We start from the raw sequence: 18,584 nt of genomic DNA, 5'->3' as shown, positions 1-18,584 counted from the left end.
TTTTTTGGATGTATGCAGACGAACTAGGACTACATTTTAAAATTATTTTCAAAGTATACGGAGTGTTCCAAACACATGTAATTGATCAAAGTTGCATTTTTTTTAAAACGGAACCCCCTGTACAGCAGATCTAGGTGTACAGAACCCTAATGATATTGGGTAGATAACACACAACATACCAGGTGTCCCATTTGAATTTAAGAAGTTATTAACAGTTAAAACTCATACAAATTTGGTGATACTTATAGAACACCCTGGACAATTTGTTGGCGTTTTAAAAATTTTAGCATGAAATTTGGTCCGTTGTTGGCTTCCTATTAAAATGTTGTTTTAAAAATTTAAATATGAGATGAGGAATTGGATGTTGAAAATTATCTTGCGTTTCAACAAAAACTGAATTATTTCAAAAACCGCTAGAGTTAGGTATCATAAACCTTAACAAATTTAATTTTCTTTTAACGGTTAAATGCAAAAATGATGTGATATGCAGGTGGTCTCATTTTGAAAATGCAACTTTGATCAATTACATATGTTTGGAAAACTCTGTATACTTTGAAAACAATTTTAAAATGTAGTCGTAGTTCGTGTGTATACAGCCCAAAAAAGAAAGAGTTAAAAAATCTCTAGGCTTTGCCATTATTTTTCCACTGATGAGGGCAGCATCCTCCGTGAGGACAGCAAAACCAGTGGTACCAAACAAAAACAAAAATATCCCATAGCTCAGCAATCGATTTATTTCAATAACTAAAACTGTTTCGATAGCAAAAATATCACAGTCAGTGCTACATCCACAACAATGATTAAGAAAATTGGCTCTGGTCTAATTTTAACTCGAAAGTTCGTATTTTCGAATGATGTGTGACGTAAATCTGAAGTAGTATAAACACTGGAATAAGTCATTCGGGAACGGAAAACAAGTCGTCATCACTGTCTATCCGATAAAGCCTTGAATCGCACAAAACACCCCAGAAACAAGGCCAAATATGGCGAAGGCCATCACGACTAAATCTTTGAACAGTCTCCAGTTGTAGGCTCCCCAACCTTCATCCCAATCCACGATCAAATCCAGGAAAGCTGGAACGAAGAGACCCAGGGTGGATAGGAATATTGCCCCCACTAAATCGATTAATTGACCCAAATTTTGCCCTCCGGCAATGGCAATTCCTATAAAAGAATATTTTTTTATTCTTAAATGCTAGATTTCCTAACTGTCTACCTGTGATAGTTAAAATCATCGTACATCTCAGTATAATTTGACTAATATTCCATCTAGATTTGGAAATTCTATGCTTTATGTAACTCCAAACGATGTCCACAGGCACATAAAAGACGAGCATAAATGAAAAGAAGACGGCTATAGCAATGGCCCCTTGGGCTACTTCTGCAACTCTACATTTCATCGCATGGAAGTGACTAAACGCACAAATATATTATGATAATTTACATCTGATTTCTTGGTAAACTGGCAGTGATGGTAGCCTCAGTTTTTTCCCCAAACTTGTAGTATCCAAAGAATCCAATAGCGGTGTAGAGGGTTATAATAACGGTCATGGCGGAATTTAAGACTCCGAAACAACCTATGAAACTGGGGGTGACCATAGAATTCTCCACGGGCATTATTGTACCTATGCCCTCCATAGAGAACAGGACAGTGCTCAAGAATGAGGGAATGCCTAATGCGTAATGAAATATATAAAAAAAGAATTAAAACATTAAAAAAAATTATTAATAAATTATATAAAAAAATAAAAAATTGTGTAGTATAAATACCTGAAAAGGTGGTAACCATATTTCTTTCTCTGATATCAACCTTGTCAATTTCTGAAAAGAGGTAGTAGCCAGTCGTTGCGAAAGTGACCAAAAGCATCATATTGGCTATAAAGGAAAAAGGAACTAAGTGCTTGAGCTCCCTCACTTGACCGCAAATCAGAAGAGGCGCCAGAATAATTAGCTTGAAGATGTAGATGTCCCATGTGTTCACTATAGGAAAATGGGTCGAAAAAAGCTGGAATAACGGTATTTTGGTGGATTAAAGGCAAATCATGGACGTTTTACCTCTGTGAGACTGATTGAGATAAAGACCAAATATACTGAACATGCAAGAAAGTGCACTGAGAACAAACTGGCTTCTACGAATATTCTGTACGAAAAAAAGATTCTTCAGTACTTTAAAGGCATAAACTGTTTACTTACTTGGCAAATCGAGAATGTCTCCTTAACGCATTAGGACCAAGCTTGAACACCCCTTCAGCAGTATCCGCAAAACCTAAACTAGGAGTCCTGGTTTTCCGACAAACTTTCTGCGAAGCTTTTACCTTTCCAAGGAGAACATATCTTTAATGAGAATCTCTAAAATTCGAAAATTCTACTCACTAATATGTGGATGGCATGTGTGCATAGCAGACCCACCAATATAGTCCCTATAAAGCCTACCACCAGCCCTGCGCTCTTAAAAGCCCTGGGAATGGCGAGAATGCCAGTACCCAGGGAAATTTTAGCGATGTGCAGAAAAGCACTCAAATAGCTAAAAAAAGCCTAATTTTATTAGAAAAAAAAAGGATTAATGTATTCACCCATTGGGATGTTCGACTTGTCTATGTTCATAGGGGTTGTAGTCAGGCTTGATTTCTTCCCTGCCAGAAGCTGCTGTGAAGTGATAATCCTGTTCTTTAATTAAAGTCCACCTAAACAGATAATAATAACAACTTTCTTAGCTCGATTTAGGAACTTACGTTGAGTTAAAATCATTCAGGGAAGTAGCTAAACCTGGATCTTTGGGTCTCTCTGCGACTTCCATGGTAAGTAAATCATAACTGTAAATCTTCGACAAACAAAGTACAAATGCGCGCTTATCTTAGCTGCGATAGTGAATTCAATAGACTCATAAAGAAGTTAAGGCAATCCGGTCTATTGTAAGTACGTATTGTTTTCTACAATTAGCAGCAAGGTTTAGGTTAACCATAGAATGAGCGATCTACAGGCAATCTAATCGCTGCCAATTGATCCTTATCCCATACCGTTATATCTGCCCATGATCAGAGATAAAACCATGTGTAACTTCCCAATGGAAACTCCTCCTGCACACAGTAAAAACCTTATTGGGTACTAGTATTCGTATCCCCAGGGCTTTGAGAGAAAATTTGTCCAAATTTGGAGCTGTAGATTTTGCGGTTTCCTTGAATTGGAGATTCAATGGCAATTAGTCAACGTATGTTAACGCAATCAATTGTGATTAGTGATTAAAATCACGACGCAATTGAAATTATCTACATATCTCCACCCACTTCACAGTACACTTATATGAAATGGAACCAAAATACTGCCAATCATGCTTACCCAAATTTCTCATTAAAACTAAAATTTATTTGTATCCTCAGTTAAAAATCTTCGCTTTACTTGCTCTATATTGAACTTGAAATATAACAAATCCCCAAAAATGAAGGGAAATTAACATAAAATACTTAAACTTTATTGGTTAATCTCTAAATTAGTTCTAAAACAATAATCATCTTACTTGCACGGCGCCACAAACACCTCTCTAGGAAAAAATCTTAACATGGCAAAATCCTTTTGTCATAAACAATACAACCTACTTTAACATGTAAAAAATATCACAGCATTAAAATAACTTAGTAATTTTAATATCACTTCATCTCTAATACCGCATAGTAGCTACCCGAAACGAGGCCGAACAAGGCCAGGATCATGATCAAAACGTCTTTTATGAGCCTCCAGTTGTACTTTCCCCAACCTTCCTCCCAATCCACGATTATTTCAATTAAAGCTGGCACAAAGAGACCTAAAGTGGAGAAGAAGATTGCTCCTACTAAGTCAATTAGGCCTCCAAGGTGCTCACCACCAGCAGCGGCGATACCTGATGATCAAGGTTATTATGAGAGTTTATCAAGTAATGAGGAGCAACTTGATTACCTGTCACGAATATTACCAGGCCGGTTCGAAGCAGAATTTGGGAGACGTTGTGCCGGTTCTCTGGAATTCGGTGCTTGATTCTGTTCCAAGTAATTTCTAGAGGAACGTAGAATTGGAGCATAAAAGTGAAGAAGACTGCGATTGATATGCTGGCCTGGACCACCTGAGCGGGTCTAAAAATATATGCAATTAAATCGCGTTATAATGCATCTGGATGATATGGTGGATGCTCATTATATATATTATAATTAAAGCTGTCACCATCATTCCTGTAGGCCACTCGTCTACATTCTATAAAGACCTATTTCTATAATCCCCACTCCATAATAAATAATCTGAAAAGTGGATTAATTGCTAGGTTCACTATAGTACATAGCTCCTTAGCCAATAAAGACACTAATTACGGAAAATTCTCTTCTTAACACCTTTATAAGTCGCTTATTTAAATTAATACGTAAGAATATTTTCTCGCCGAATAATAACACTAAATTATCATGATTGCACTTAAAAACTTCTCATATATCCATTAACCGGAACGCATATGGAGGTATTCCTTTCACTGAAACAACAATATATCGAAAACGGTAGAAGCTAGTGGTTTATACCATTCAAAAGGCCATGAAAAGGCAAATCTTTTAACAATTACTCGTTCATGTAGGAACATACATAGGTTTCAACTCGACCCCTGAGCACACCTGCAAAAACAAATACCACAAATAGTGCTTTTCTCGACAATATGGTGAATGGATATTTCTATAAGGATTTGACTTTTAAAAACTTATTTAAAAAACTTCAGTTAATCAAAAACGAAAAAACCGTTTCCAAAGCGTTACAACATATTTTATTTATGATCATTCCATCGTTGAAACCTTGGTTTATAAGCAATCTCTAGACTACAAGATGCAGTTACATAATATATTTGCGTTCAAACTAAAGTCAACACTGAAAAAAAATCTCCATTGTTTCTCTTTCTCCGCGGTTTAAGCAAAGAAAGTACAAGCAGTAGTCTCGATTTTGATGAAACTTGGCGTTAAGGAATGTGCCACAGGCAGCGATTACGCAAAAAAAACTAATAATTGTTTCTCTAGAGTATTGTTAGGAAGTCAGAATATAATTTATGTCACATAGCAATTCAGCGCACCTAGTTGTGTGACTTACATCTCATCTGAAGGTAAATTCTTCGTAATTGTAGCATCAGTAGCTTCCCCATATCGGTAATACCCGAAAAACCCGATAGCTGTGTACAGACATATCACAGCAGTCATTGCAGAATTTAAAACTCCCGAGCAGCCCAGGAATCTGCGCTCCACCATGGAATTCTCCACGGGCATTATGGTACCAATTCCCTCCATTGCGAAGAGCACTGTGCTAAAGAAGGAGGGAATTCCTGTGAAAACCCAAGATGAGAAACTGAACCCATTGATTGGTGTTTTACCTTCAAATCCCGTAAAGATTTTCCTGTCGGAGACCTTTACTTCAGTAATCCCTGAAAATATGTAATAGAGTGTGATTCCGAAAGCTATGACCATCATGCTGTTGGCGAGGAAGGAAAATGGGACTAAATGCTTGAGTTCCCTCACTTGGCAACACAAAATCAACGGTACCAGGATCATGAGCTTGAAGTATTGATCCCATGAGGCCGTTTCGGGGAAATAATAAGAGAAAAGCTGAAAATTTCAAGGAATTATTGCTCAAGTTTGGTGCATATTGCGAAAGGTAGTTAAAGGTTGCGGCTACAATTATTATTGAAATTAATTTTAATATTAATTACCTTCGTCATTGAGACAGTAATAAAAACGATGTAAACCGCATTTCCACAGTAGTAGGTCAGTATCAGGGCTATCTCCACGAAGTTTCTGAAATTAAGTGAGAGAAATATTGTTTGAATGGAGAAGATTGGGGAAATACAGTGACACATATGTTTTGACGTGATTCGCTAAAAATCCTGGGAATTACAGAAAAAACTCTTTTTTTTTCTGTACAATACCTTGTATATTTTGGACGTGCAACTCATCTAGGTTAATCTACCTATAAAAACATCTACAGCCGCGCATCTCTCTTAGTTACGAATAATCAAAAGACTAATCAAAAAACCCTTTCAATTCTTTTTAAGGGAGCTTCATCATGATTCTTTTTAAGTCTCGGAAACTCGATTCCTTTCCATTGATGACGTGGTACTATTAAGTTTTATCAACGTATCAATGAAGCGAAACAACTCCTTAATATAGTTTTCGAGTTATTTGAGTCTTCATCATTCATTGAGAATGTTTGAAAAAAGTTTTCACCAAGTTTTACTGTCTCGGTTTTTGCCAAGGCGCCCCCTGTATACTGTTAGCTATTAGGGTCTTGCCAATCGCAAAGGACAATCCTTATGCTTCCCCACAACTAAACATATTTAGTATGTTCTGTGAGGCATTAAGGTTAATTTTTTATAGCAGTACCTGTGCCCATCTCTCGTGGCATTCAAGTTAAATTGGTCAATACATAAAACCACTGTTCAGTGCTTTTAACACGGTTTTTGATAAAATTGCCTTTACGCCTTAGAAATGGGATGTTTTGCATTATGTGCACTCCATCAGTATATCATTGAATATGGTATCAATAGACGTCTGCGGCGAATCATTTAAATCATTAGTCGCGTAATTACTACTGCAATTTTAATTTCCCATAACATATTTCATAACAACGCCCCAGTTGTAATGTGCGTAATTAAAATTGCGTTAAAACTTCGCGTTATAATACGCATTATTCCATTAAATCCTCGTTAAGTCAAGCGAAACTAATAAGCATAATTAATCCTTATTACTTAACTCGAGAAATTCAATAAAAAGATTTAATTCAAAGACCGCCAAGCAAGATAGCGAATTGCTATTGTAGCTGCAAGGTTCTTGCAAAATACCAATGACAAAGCGCAAGGTTCTTTGCCTTTAATTCTCAGCGTTATTTCCATTCGTATAATAAATACGCAGCTCTAAAATCCGGAACCTTACGATGAGGTCAGGCCTATCAAACTGACCAATACTGGCCATTCAAGGCCCATATCACGCTTTTCAGTTGTCCATTTGTTTAGCGGTTAAACTGATTAAAATTCAACTAGAAAATGGCTCGGGGAATTAATTTCGGACATTAAATACGTGTTCTGGACATCAATGGCACACAACCTGTTATATCCTGGTTGTTATGTTTATGATGGTGTTTGTTTATATTTATACGAGTTGTTGGTCGGGCATTTCTAATTTATTTAATATTTATTTATTCGGTATTTATTTAAAAAGTATTAGATCGAGAAAAACATGATTTTTCGAAGGCACGAAGGCCGATACTCGAGCTCGCAGGAGACCGTGATTATTGTGGGCTGCAGAGAAGAATAGATAATTCTGAGAAGCAATTGCTACTAGGCAACGCTGAACGTGTCTACTAGCGATAGATGCAAAACAACTAATCAGCGATGGATTATTCGTCTATTGAAAACACAGATTTGTATCTGAAATACGTACTATACTGTTAACTAATGGGGACAAATTGCTGAATGTCGACATCACTGTCGGATCCGGTGAAGGTAATGGGCTTCATTCACAGACCTGCTCAAGGCTGATACACAATCAATTTTTAATAAGCCTTACATAAATTTTAATACGTTGTTTGGCAAGCCTAAATTCCTAATGAACGGGCGATTGCAAGGCAAAAAAGCCCCCATTTGATACGCCTGCATGATGCCTGCGCATGTGGGACTTTTCCCCTATTGGAATACAAAAAATATCTCTGAAGAAGGGAAATTTAGGGTCAATGGAAATTCACATCATCGGGACGATATTGTGCAATGGAGCCTTGCTGGAATCATAATTAACTGCAACTTCCATTGTGCAATTGCTATTGAAATGCCGTCGTTTTCGCTCTTAGAAGCCTGCTTCAAACAATGAGCAATTTTGTTGCCAAACTATTTACATGGGTATAAGGAAGCATTGCATTAACTTTGAAACCTTTTGCGTCACTCTGTGTGCCTTTCACTGCAATTACTGTAAGGTTCCACAAGGCCTAAATTCAAGTACTTACCCGGTAATTACCAGTATCGGTTAAGTTACGATATACATAAGTGAGGTAAAAACTGTGCAATGTAGGTTTAAAGAAATCAGCATTTTTCAAGGAAATTGCGACGATTATCAGCCTTTGCATAGATTGAACTATTTTTAAAATTATGACATTGCATAATATACAGGGTGTTCTATGAAAAGGGGAGTTTTCGCATCCCGGACGTGGCGGCAAACATCCAAAGCTGCGTGGGTTTGTGAAGGCGCAAATAGTTCGAAAACTCTATTAAGGGACCGTTTCTTTTCATTGGTACGCTCACAAAAGTCAACAACCTACAGGGTGATCGATGGAAAAAAGTAGAGTCTTAGCGTCTCTCATTGCATAAAATTCTGAAACCAGCGAATATTTCACTTACTTGGCAAATCTTGACCAACTCCTCAAAGGCTTAGGTCCCTGCTTAAAAACCTCTTCAGCGGTGTTCGCAAACCCCAAACTGGGGATTTTGGACCTTGCACATACCTTATGGGACGCTCGCACCTAAATTCAAAGAATGCGCATTAAGGAAAATCCAGGGCCTAATTAATGTAATGAGAGTCATTCTTCGGACCCCGATTCAACATATGTCAGGTGCATTTGCAAAAAACTCGTCCAAGGTGACATTCAGGTGAATTTCAGAACAGACTCAATGCTATTTGTTGATGCACCGATGCAGTCTTCTTGCTTCGATCATACCCTCGTCAAATTTCGGGTTTGGTAAGCATTAAAATCCACCCACGTGAGGCACTGACTCATAATTTTTGGACAGATACTCACAAGACAGAAACTAATGTTCCATTTCTTGTGTATCCACGCATTGGTCAACACGAGGAGCCTTAGTAACATTATAATAAGAGACAAAGGTAAACACGTTTTCTTTTATTGCTCCGAGGACAATGAAGCTAAAATTATTAATCTTTATGATACCATTGAAATGCGCAAATTAAATCTTACCGGAATTTGAGCAAATCGTTTTCTAAACAATGAAAAATGAGAACACGGCTACGATAACTGTCGTTTTTTACATGTGCACGCTGCTTAGATAAACCGAAAACGTGCCTCTATGAGAAATTGATTGGCGGCATTTGATGCCAATAATCATTAGTACATAATTCATATCAGGTATGTAAAGATTTCCGCATAATGCGTGAAATGGATGAATGAAAGTATAATCGTTAAGATCGAACCGGGCAAGAAACGAGATTTTTTCATTTTCGATTGTTTAAGCGTGTAATGAGAAAGGGCATTCAGCATTACAATACTCTTCTTCCGAATCAAATAATGCATTAAAAAAAATTAATAGTCTTACAAATGCCACTGAGCACTTTAATATTTATTTCCATGATCCACTTTCCATTGTCCGTTTTTCAGCGTCCATTACTCATTTTCCATTAAAGCACGAGATGATTTTTGCTCACCGACAACGTGAGGCAGATGACAGGTAAAATCATTTTAAGAAAAAACTTCATACAGACATATGCCGGATTTCACTCAATAAAGGCAGATTTAGGGGACCTCAAAGTTTTCCGCATGTTACCTGGGTGCCTCTAAAGATTACACAAATGAGGAAGTTGAAAGTAAAATGTTCTCCTTATGCAGGAATATGTGCTTCACAACGATGAGGTAATGAATTTTTCACCCTAATCAACTTATCTGGACGATTTTTTACATCAGCAGCAACCATCTGTATTCTATCTAACTGCTCTGTTGCCTTAATTGTCTCCTGGTACACAATTTGTTTCATGTGACCCCACAAAATAGAAATCCAAAGGATTTAAGTCGAAGGATTGCGGAGGCCATGAAACTGAAGCGTTACATTAACATAATTTGTGTAATAAATAGGTGATATGCAGAAAGCTTTGAAATCCTCTAAATCCTTAAATAATTGAAATCAGACATATATCTATATGCAATTCTTTTCTCAAAATGACCTCATCTTTCAGTACTTTTTTAGTGAAGAAAAAAATCACCTTATAAAAAGGATACATACATACTAATAATAACACAAACTTACGTAACCTTCTTTGCTGCGGTTTAAATGACTATTGAAGGTCATCTAGGTACTTTACAAGATAATAATAACGAGGATTCCCGTAATCATAGCTAAGTCATAAACTATGTTTGGCACTCATACAAATTCTATTTACACTTAAAAAATTCTTACCAGGATATGAATGGTGTGCGTGCACAAAATTCCTATGATAACCGTCCCGAAAAGTCCCACCAGTAACCCAGCGCTCTTGAACGCCCTGGGAATGGCAAGAATTCCCGTGCCCAGGGAACTTTTCAGGAGATGGATTAGGGCGCCTGAAAAACTGCAACGAAAACGCAGGATTGTTATATCTGCGCAGCATAGATAAGTTAGAAACGTCTTATTAACCGTGGTCTAAATAATTTACCTGGTGGCGGTTAATTACCTGTTTGGGTGTTCAAGATTGCGGTGCTCGTAGGGGTCGTAAACTGGCTCCTCTCCTTTTTCCTGAAGACCATGTCCAATAGGGACCTTTATTTGGTCGTTGTTGGCTAAGGTCGCTCTGAATATTAACAAAAGCTTGAATTACTAAAAAAACAGCGAACAGGGCCGTTAACTTACGTAGAACTAAAATTGTCGATAGTGAAGGTAGACGGGTATTTTTCCTTTTTTTCCAATGCCATATTGCGAATCTACAAAATTAATTTTTTTTTTAGCAAATAATTGTTCCGGTTATTTCGTTTGCGGAAATTGTGAGAAATATTACAATGCGCTAAATTTAGAGGGAAACGTGATAATTAATAAGAATTTCGCACCAACGAAACTGTTTTCAGAAGGAAAACTATGAATAAGTGCACAGTTACTTCTATAAATATGAGAAAAGCGCTTTTTCATGTTATCACCATAAACGCACCAGATGAACCAGTCACTTTAACATTCTTTAAGGAAAAGCCGTAAATTTTCTTGGTGTGTTAATAAAGCTAATTTACCTTTCACGGTTTAAGAGCACAAAAGCACCTGAAATTCCATGACAAAAATTTCCTCGTTATAATTCTTTTTTCTGTGTATCGCTCCAGATTAAAAAAAAGTTACAACCCCAACTAACCTGTTACTTTTTCTTTCACTCTTCGAAGTTGAATGAAAACGCGATTATGAAACGAGGGTGAAAAATTCCGCGTTATCATCCGCACCGATTGACGATTTCACGATAGCAGATGAAGAACCCACTGACACGATAAGACACATACATACATAAAATACGACAAACTCGACTAATCGTCAATATAGCGATCAACACGGGCAACGCGTCATAAGTAAAAGTTGCCGAAAGGTCGACGGCGCGTCGGTACCACCGCAATTTATGAGCGTCGGTTGGTGCTCAAAGATGCAAATTACAACAATTATTGCGCATAGACAGGTGAACTACGCATCTAGATACTTTGAACAGTTGTAATTTACCCGTAAATATTGCAAATCGTTCAACAATTCTTTTAAAAAATGTGATCCACGACAATCTGGTGAAGGAACGTTGTGCAGACTTAAAATATTTTAATGTGTTTTTTCAATAGATAAAATGTATTGTTTTTTAGCATCAAAACGTGTTAAAAGAATTCTGAAAATCGTAAAACTTACGGGAGGTTCCTCTCTTTAAGTAAAATATAATAAATTAGAAGTTAACACACTGGGTGTTCTATTGAAACAAACGCATTTTAAGCAGATTTAGGCATTTTAGTTAGACTTAGTGCCTAACTGTAAAAGAATTTATTTTGAGTCGCCCTATACAACGCGATTCCTTTTTTCCTACCCGTGACAAGTTCGTGGACCTTTCCAAAACATTCTTCAAAATTTTTACATTTTCTAATTTGGAAAAACTAATTGAATTTTAAATTTAAGTTTAGCTTTTTTCATTTCACTAGGACTTTAATTAAAACCATGAAAAATATTATATGACATCTATTTAATTAATGCAAAACCAACGCCGAGTATAATATTTAAGTCAAGATAACATCTTTGGCAAGTATTTCTTCAACTTCTTGATAAACTGTCTTTGGCAATGTGGTGAATTAAATTTTTACCTCAAGCAGGCTTTATAATATCGAAGGTACACCCTATATAAATTCATCAACTGTCGTCCTTTTGTTAGATGTTTTTGATGGTAAATAGCAAACGGCTTAGTCAACGCCGGACGTTTGTAGGTGACCGTCTATTGCGAGGCTTTTTTTTAATGACCATCCGTTATCTTTTACTAGTTATATTACTACACACATTATCGTCGGGTAAAAACAAAAACATTGTAAAAAACAAAACAATACTTTATTAATATACGTCTTAAACTAGAAAAAATCATAATCACGTGCTTTAACCCTAAAATTCCTCATTTTCTTGTCCAGTACTCTTGTTTTTACTAGGAATGGGATGTTCAAAAGGCTTTCCTAACTTCTCATAAACTTCTTTGACCCGTAGCACTGCCGTTCTGTTGATGTTATCTATAGGTACTTGCGTCAAAGCCCTCTCAAACACCTCGACAACTTCATCTGTCATGTTTTTGGCCACTAAAACGTCTAAATAGCAACTGAAGGCATTGCCGACGGCTCCCGGCGTGACATTGCTGATTTTCAAGTGGTCTGTAAGTCGCTTTATTAGTTCTTGATCTTGGGTTTCTCTAGCTGTGTGAATGATTTTTTGGAACATAATTCTGGGGGCGTCTTTTAAGTAAGTTTGCCACAAATGCGAGGTCTTTTCAGGAACGTTGTCGATGAAATACTTCGTCCATAGGACATTTAGTGGACCCACTATTCCTTTGGCGGCGTATTTTATGGCAATTTTCTCAACTAAATAAAACATCAATGAACAAAAGTTGGTAACGTTTAAATAATGAAGTCCTCACTCACATTTATCGGAATATTCCGGATATTTCTCCAATATTCCATAGGCGCCCCCTCTCGGAAACTGGCTGCTGATATTTTCCAAATTATCACTGGATGCATTATCAATATCCTGTTCCAGTTTCTCTAAATAATCTTCCACTTTGCCAGCAACTATATTAGCGTGGCATAACCTGTTATCAAAGGACACCATTCGTTTAACCTCAGTATTAAGTTTGCTTCCAATTTTGTTTAAATCGTCCACTCTACCAGCCGCGGCAACCTTATTTAGTAAAAACCTAAAGAAATTTGCCTTCTAAAATCCATATAAAAAATTATCAGCAAAATCTAACCTGAAGATCTTCTGAATAGGGAAAGAGCCCTTATTGATTAATTCCAAAGTGACCCCAACAGCATCGTCGAGCCTATCCTGATGTATAAGTCTCTCAATGAGCTGTGAGACTTCAGCCACAGAAACTCTGTCCTGACTTTTACTGAAAGCCAGCAGGCAATCATTCAGTTTACCTTCAACCAAATTTTGCCTGAAAATAGTTTGTCTGGAACGTGGCAGGGATGGAGCAGCTTGCGGAATCGATTCTTTAGGAACAGGCCGCTGCTTTATCTTCAGTTTAGGTTGAGGTATCGCGAAAGGTACTTGATGACCTGCAAAGCGACTTTAGGGAAATTCCGAAAATGCTTGTATACACTCACCTTTCTCCTGTAAGAAACTGCCGAGTTTCAACAAGAATTGATCAGTGGGGGCCAAATCTTCCTCCTGCATTTGCGTCCATAATCCTAAGCTCTTCTCCGGATCATCTTGCTTAATATAACTGAGCAGCAGCTGGTAATAAATATCACTGCGATCGATGTGATTCAGGTCCCTGGTGGCGTCTTTCAATCCTTCCAATGGCTTGACCAATCCTTCTTGTTGAAATCTTTCGCAGGCGTTGTTGATTCGCTGAGGTCTGCTTTGAAGCCCGGGAGTTTCTAGAATTTTGCGTGCTTGTCTGATTCGGCCGCATTCCACGAATGCGAACACCAAATCATAAAGACTGTTTATTTCTCCATGTACCAAAGTACTAAGATCAGTAAGTTTTTGGAGTTTGTCAGCATCTTCAACTTCGATTAGTTTGCAAACCAACTCGTTTTTCCATGGGGTTGCTTGGTATTGTTCTACGCACCTAAAGAAAATTTGACACAATTTTTTTTTCTGATACCCAAAGATACTTAAAAATCATAATTATATATACCAAAAACAATTGAATCTAAGCATACAAACAGAATATATACAAAATTAAATCACAATTGCCTTACCATTGAAATTTCTTCAATGCAGCGTCCAAATCATTATTTATCAGGTGAACTTTAATCAAAGGTCCTAAAGTAACCGTTGTAACATCAGCAAGTTCGTTCTTAATCAAAGTATCGAACAACCGCTCCAAATCCTCCGCTTGTCCTTTCTCGGCAAGAGAATTTAATACCCGCCACACCAAGGAAGTGTAACTATAACCTCTGGTACTTTTCTCTCTAGGAGTCTCTGAAAAAGCACACATAAAAAAGTCATTATCAGATGCTCAGTTGAAAGAATCAACTGACCTTCCAAGATCTTAATTGCTTCCTCAATCTTTCCATTTTTGACAAACAAACCGGCTAATCGAACAAGTTTACTTTCGTCAATTTGAAATTGGTCCTTTTCAATCTCTTTAATACTATTAAAGTGTTCCAATGCCTTATCCAATTGGTTGTGAGCTGCATAAGTATCCATAAGAATTGCGTGAATACCGGCCGTTACTACAAAGTTTGGAATTTGTTTTATTTGCTCCAAGAGTTCCAACATTTTCTCCAAGTTTATTTCCCTAAGAAAGTTACATAATAATATTCCGTTGTTGATTTGCAAAGAAACACAAAATTGTATATACAAGAAGATATGAGAAAACAAACAACTTAAATACCTTTTTTTTTAATACTTGTAAAATCATAATCAAGAATTCTAAAACACTAATTTAAACACTTACCTGTGATACAAAGTCAACAAACGTCTTTTGTACCCCAAAGTCTCCACTCCTTTGGACCCCAGATTCTGTACTAATTTCTCTAACTGATCCACATTCATCTGATAATAGGGAGTGTAAGTGGGTTTTTTTGACAATGGTGCAGGTGTTAATTCTCCAGAAGTTAATCTGCCCAGCATGTCAGAGATATGGTCAGTCATTTGTTCCCCCAGTTTATTTTCCAAAATTTCTGCATGCGTTGTGGTGATGCTCAGGCCTTGCTCCACAAGATGCTCCAAAACTTCCGGGATTAATTCGACGTAATTGCGACGAGCTGAGCATATATCGACTAAATATGCGCCCACGACAGAAGGTCCATCGACATAGTCCTGATGTTCTGAGGGAGGAGTTTTCTTCTTCAAACTTTCATACACTTGTCTAAGAATCGTAATGTAAGAATTCACGTCTTTTGTGGCATAAAGCGCATTGGTTAAGGGCCTTCTTATGAGCTCAGGCACATAATAAGCATTTACACTGGAGGCTATAGTGGCAGCCTCAGAAATCTCATTTTTCAATAATAAATTAGCAACCAACCCACAAGCTGAAGACCCTAGAGACACATTTGCATCCCTGAGTATTGAAAGCACTTTGCTACTACTGCCATTCAGATTGGGCAACACCCAATCTCTTAAAGTTTCCTGACTTGGTATGAGATCAAAGCTTTGCATTCTCTTCAAAACATTGACAATACCTTTTCCTGTTTTGTCTGAGGCATTAGCAATAATCAAAGGCCAGAAAAAGTGTTGTTTAATTTCATAGCCCTGCTGCTTGATCTGCTCCATTAATGCATATGCTAGCTCTTCCCTACCAAGCTCTAAGCTTATTTCTGTAGCTAAAAGTATTCCCTTTTCATACATGCCATGCTCTTCTAGTCTTTTAGAATACGATACCACAGTATCTACATCTCTATCAATCTTCACTAACTGCCGAATGAAGAAATTCCCTACAGGCATGATAGTGCCATCAGGCTTTGTGGATCTCAGCATAGTATGAAGTATTGCAAATGCAGTCTCGTCTTTTCCTTTATTTATCAATCTCAAAATGAAATTTATGGCGTCTTGATTGTAACCAATTGTTCTCTTCACTTTAGACAAAATTTCTGGAACATACTGCTCGTGCCCATTAGTTGCCAGTGAGTACACAATATCTAAATAATCCTTATCCAATAGATAAATCTCTTTTTGTTCACACTCATTAATTAAAGCATTAATTTTGTCCATGTCCCCACTTCTGGCATAACCACATAGTAGTGTGGTGTAAGTGTCTGCACTAGGCTCCAAGCCTGCTTGGGCCATAACAGCCAAAATTCCATGGGCTGAATTCATATCCCTAATTAATAATATATTTTAAAACATGAATACTGTGAAAGCTCTTACAAGCAAACACTGATGTTTCTATATAGTAAGTGCCAAAACAACTTGGTGGACTCATCACAGTCCTTATTACCATATTTATATTAATCTAGTCTTTAAAATGTTGTTTTTACTTATCAGATATTTTCAGACATTCATGGAAAAATTATGAAGTTCAGATTATGGTATCCTATAGTTTTTGCTTGTTAGAGAGATTTTAGAAAACAGAGGTTTTTTTTATTTAAATTTCCTTAATGAAAGCTTTCAGCAGAGAAGGAGAAAAATTTTACTTACCCTGCTTGTGAATGCCCAAAAATAAGTGCATTAAATACATTCTCATTTACTGGCATCTGTTTCTCTCTCATGTATTCCAAGATTTTAGTGGACCCTTCAATATCTCCATCCTGACAATACCTAGATATTAATCTCTGGTAAGTAACTCTGTTAGGCTCTATTCCTCTACTCTCCATTTCTTTGAGAAACTCAGTAGGAGAGAATGGGTGTTCATTTTCTAAATAAACTCTTAAAAGAGCATTGTAATGAGAAACATCCATTGGAAGGTTCAGTTTGATTAAAGTGTTCCATATTTCTTGTACTAGTTTTGTTCTCACTTCTGGTAGTTCATCAGGAACTAAGGTGCCACAACATCGAATGACTGAAATTCAATACTCAAGCTACATATATTTTTAAAATGTAATAAAAGTACCCAAAAGTGACTGTGAACTTGTCGCAGATCGAGCATTCCTTATCTCCTCCAACACATCTTCAATATCCCTCCTAGATATTCGCCCAGATTTTCTCACATCCTGATCTAAGGATTTGAATCTTCGCTCAAGACTTTGGTCATGTTGAGTGTTGGTCTGAGTGGCTAAAGTCCTAATACAACCAAAAGATTCTTATGATATTCCCGGTTTATTGCGTAATAAAAGTTTTTTACAGAGCTGTTTATAACCTATTCTACAAAGTAATGCCATTTGAGTACCTGGGAATAGCTCCACAGTAACATTGTGCAGTGGCGGAGTTGACGAGGTTCCCGTCGAGCTCTCTGGGGGTGTTCACGACCACATTCCTTGCAAAACCAGCGATATACCTTACGAATTTCGAAGATCTCAAAATTGATGCCATCCTCGTGTTTGGTACTTTTGACGAAAGTGATGGAAAGGGTAGAGGTGGGGGCGAGGTTGACTGATGTAATCTGCGCGGTTTTCTTCAAATGGAGACTAGATTGACTTTAAACAAGCGAAACTTTCGTACCGCGTTATTGAGACTCTTGGTTATTTAATTGTACGAGACTTATTGCAATTTTAGAGAAGCTTGGTGCTGAAACAAAACATCTTATCTTTTGAAAAATGGCGTCTGTTTTAATTTCTTAATCTTTTTACATAGCGCCTCTGTAGTTATCTTTCTCTATTCGTGTATTTAGAGAAAGATAATGGGAGTGGATGACGTGTATTTGTTTTTATTAAATAAATTCCTGCAGTTGACAATGTTGTCATATGGCATCACTCATCCAAAGTTTATCTTAATTTTATTTATTAAAATTCAAATTGCTACAATTACATAAGAAAAAACATAATATATTACTTATTACTACACAATAATAAACAAAATTCAACAGCTACTTTCAGTATTATTTTTATCTTATATCAAAAGACCTTAAAACATCTTTGTAATCTCCACAAAACTCTTCAATGGTTTCTACTTCACTACTAAAAACTCTCTCATCACTATCCCCACAACAATTAGAATTTATATAGCTTCTTATTTTAGTTTCCACATTATCTTCCATAGCAGATAATTCTTGTAAATCTAGTAAAGCCTCAGAATAAGTCAATTTTTCCAGTACATAGGATTGATCACCATTTTTCATATGAAGATCCCTAAGTTGCTGATTGTAGTATTTCAACTCACAGTATGGCATATTCATTAAGGTATGTTGAGCAACCAAGTTACTACATTTTAAAAGAGATCTCTTTATTGAATGTTTAGTTTTGTGAAGACTTTCGAACAGTTTGGTTTGAAGATGTTGTATCTCTAAATTTTCCTCAAAAGGCTCCAACCAACCAACTTTACTAGAATCTGGTGTATTTACAGACCTCTTGAGCCTTCCTAAATGTAAGGCCAATGAGTTGATAGAAGCAGTAGTCTTGAAGAACAACCCAGTGAATGATTCTTGCGCCTTTTGAAAGTCCTCTTCACATGCTTGTATCTCTTTAATTAACGAGTCAACCAAATATGGTTTATGGTGGTTTTGGTGCACACATTGTGAATCGCATTTATCGACCATTAAAGCGCGGTTAGGAGTTCTGTTTTAATCTGTTAATGAATTAAATGTATATGCATAACGCAA

The 18,584-nt window shown here is 36.9% G+C and overlaps 3 protein-coding genes across 4 annotated transcripts; all 3 read right to left on the bottom strand.

Annotated features, from left to right (window-relative positions):
- Positions 1 to 711: 711 nt before the first annotated feature.
- LOC136343512 (proton-coupled amino acid transporter-like protein CG1139) lies at positions 712 to 3,246 on the bottom strand. Its single transcript, XM_066290275.1, has 9 exons — positions 2,733 to 3,246; positions 2,574 to 2,684; positions 2,374 to 2,524; positions 2,194 to 2,315; positions 2,056 to 2,140; positions 1,771 to 2,005; positions 1,445 to 1,673; positions 1,217 to 1,389; positions 712 to 1,164 (listed from the first exon to the last, which is right to left on the bottom strand). The coding sequence occupies exons 1-9, from the start codon at positions 2,795 to 2,797 to the stop codon at positions 932 to 934; spliced, it is 1,404 nt and encodes a 467-aa protein (XP_066146372.1). The 5' UTR covers positions 2,798 to 3,246; the 3' UTR covers positions 712 to 931.
- A 140-nt stretch (positions 3,247 to 3,386) lies between these two features.
- LOC136343513 (proton-coupled amino acid transporter-like protein pathetic) lies at positions 3,387 to 11,348 on the bottom strand. 2 transcript variants are annotated; one of them, XM_066290277.1, is made up of 11 exons: positions 11,073 to 11,348; positions 10,957 to 10,984; positions 10,589 to 10,659; positions 10,413 to 10,529; positions 10,160 to 10,310; positions 8,375 to 8,496; positions 5,702 to 5,786; positions 5,366 to 5,597; positions 5,089 to 5,317; positions 3,931 to 4,103; positions 3,387 to 3,874 (listed from the first exon to the last, which is right to left on the bottom strand). In XM_066290277.1, the coding sequence occupies exons 3-11, from the start codon at positions 10,648 to 10,650 to the stop codon at positions 3,645 to 3,647; spliced, it is 1,401 nt and encodes a 466-aa protein (XP_066146374.1). In that variant the 5' UTR covers positions 10,651 to 10,659; positions 10,957 to 10,984; positions 11,073 to 11,348; the 3' UTR covers positions 3,387 to 3,644. The 2 variants fall into 2 exon arrangements, with proteins under 2 accessions (XP_066146374.1, XP_066146373.1); XM_066290276.1 differs by lacking the exon at positions 10,957 to 10,984 and having other exon boundaries at positions 11,073 to 11,347.
- Positions 11,349 to 12,258: 910 nt separating this feature from the next.
- On the bottom strand, positions 12,259 to 17,610 carry bsf (bicoid stability factor). Its single transcript, XM_066290454.1, has 10 exons — positions 17,217 to 17,610; positions 16,941 to 17,110; positions 16,529 to 16,889; positions 14,847 to 16,211; positions 14,428 to 14,687; positions 14,146 to 14,368; positions 13,543 to 14,012; positions 13,185 to 13,494; positions 12,859 to 13,130; positions 12,259 to 12,798 (listed from the first exon to the last, which is right to left on the bottom strand). The coding sequence occupies exons 1-10, from the start codon at positions 17,357 to 17,359 to the stop codon at positions 12,332 to 12,334; spliced, it is 4,041 nt and encodes a 1,346-aa protein (XP_066146551.1). The 5' UTR covers positions 17,360 to 17,610; the 3' UTR covers positions 12,259 to 12,331.
- Positions 17,611 to 18,584: the final 974 nt, after the last annotated feature.

Source organism: Euwallacea fornicatus, chromosome 15 (genome assembly GCF_040115645.1).
Source record: "Euwallacea fornicatus isolate EFF26 chromosome 15, ASM4011564v1, whole genome shotgun sequence".
In the NCBI taxonomy this organism is placed as follows: domain Eukaryota; kingdom Metazoa; phylum Arthropoda; class Insecta; order Coleoptera; family Curculionidae; genus Euwallacea; species Euwallacea fornicatus.
This window is presented reverse-complemented; position numbering and strand designations above follow the sequence as displayed.

Coding starts and splice junctions, on each gene's coding strand:
- bsf (XM_066290454.1), bottom strand. CDS start 17,359: ATGGCATCAATTTTGAGATCTTCGAAATTCGTAAGGTATATCGCTGGT. Junction 16,890..16,940: donor AAGTTCACAGTCACTTTTGG/GTACTTTTATTA, acceptor ATTGAATTTCAG/TCATTCGATGTTGTGGCACC. Junction 14,013..14,145: donor GCATTGAAGAAATTTCAATG/GTAAGGCAATTG, acceptor AATTTTCTTTAG/GTGCGTAGAACAATACCAAG.
- LOC136343513 (XM_066290277.1), bottom strand. CDS start 10,650: ATGGCATTGGAAAAAAAGGAAAAATACCCGTCTACCTTCACTATCGAC. Junction 10,311..10,412: donor AATCTTGAACACCCAAACAG/GTAATTAACCGC, acceptor TTTTCGTTGCAG/TTTTTCAGGCGCCCTAATCC. Junction 4,104..5,088: donor AATTTACCTTCAGATGAGAT/GTAAGTCACACA, acceptor ATATATTTTTAG/ACCCGCTCAGGTGGTCCAGG.
- LOC136343512 (XM_066290275.1), bottom strand. CDS start 2,797: ATGGAAGTCGCAGAGAGACCCAAAGATCCAGGTTTAGCTACTTCCCTG. Junction 1,674..1,770: donor TATGGTTACCACCTTTTCAG/GTATTTATACTA, acceptor ATTACGCATTAG/GCATTCCCTCATTCTTGAGC. Junction 1,390..1,444: donor AGTTTACCAAGAAATCAGAT/GTAAATTATCAT, acceptor GATGAAATGTAG/AGTTGCAGAAGTAGCCCAAG.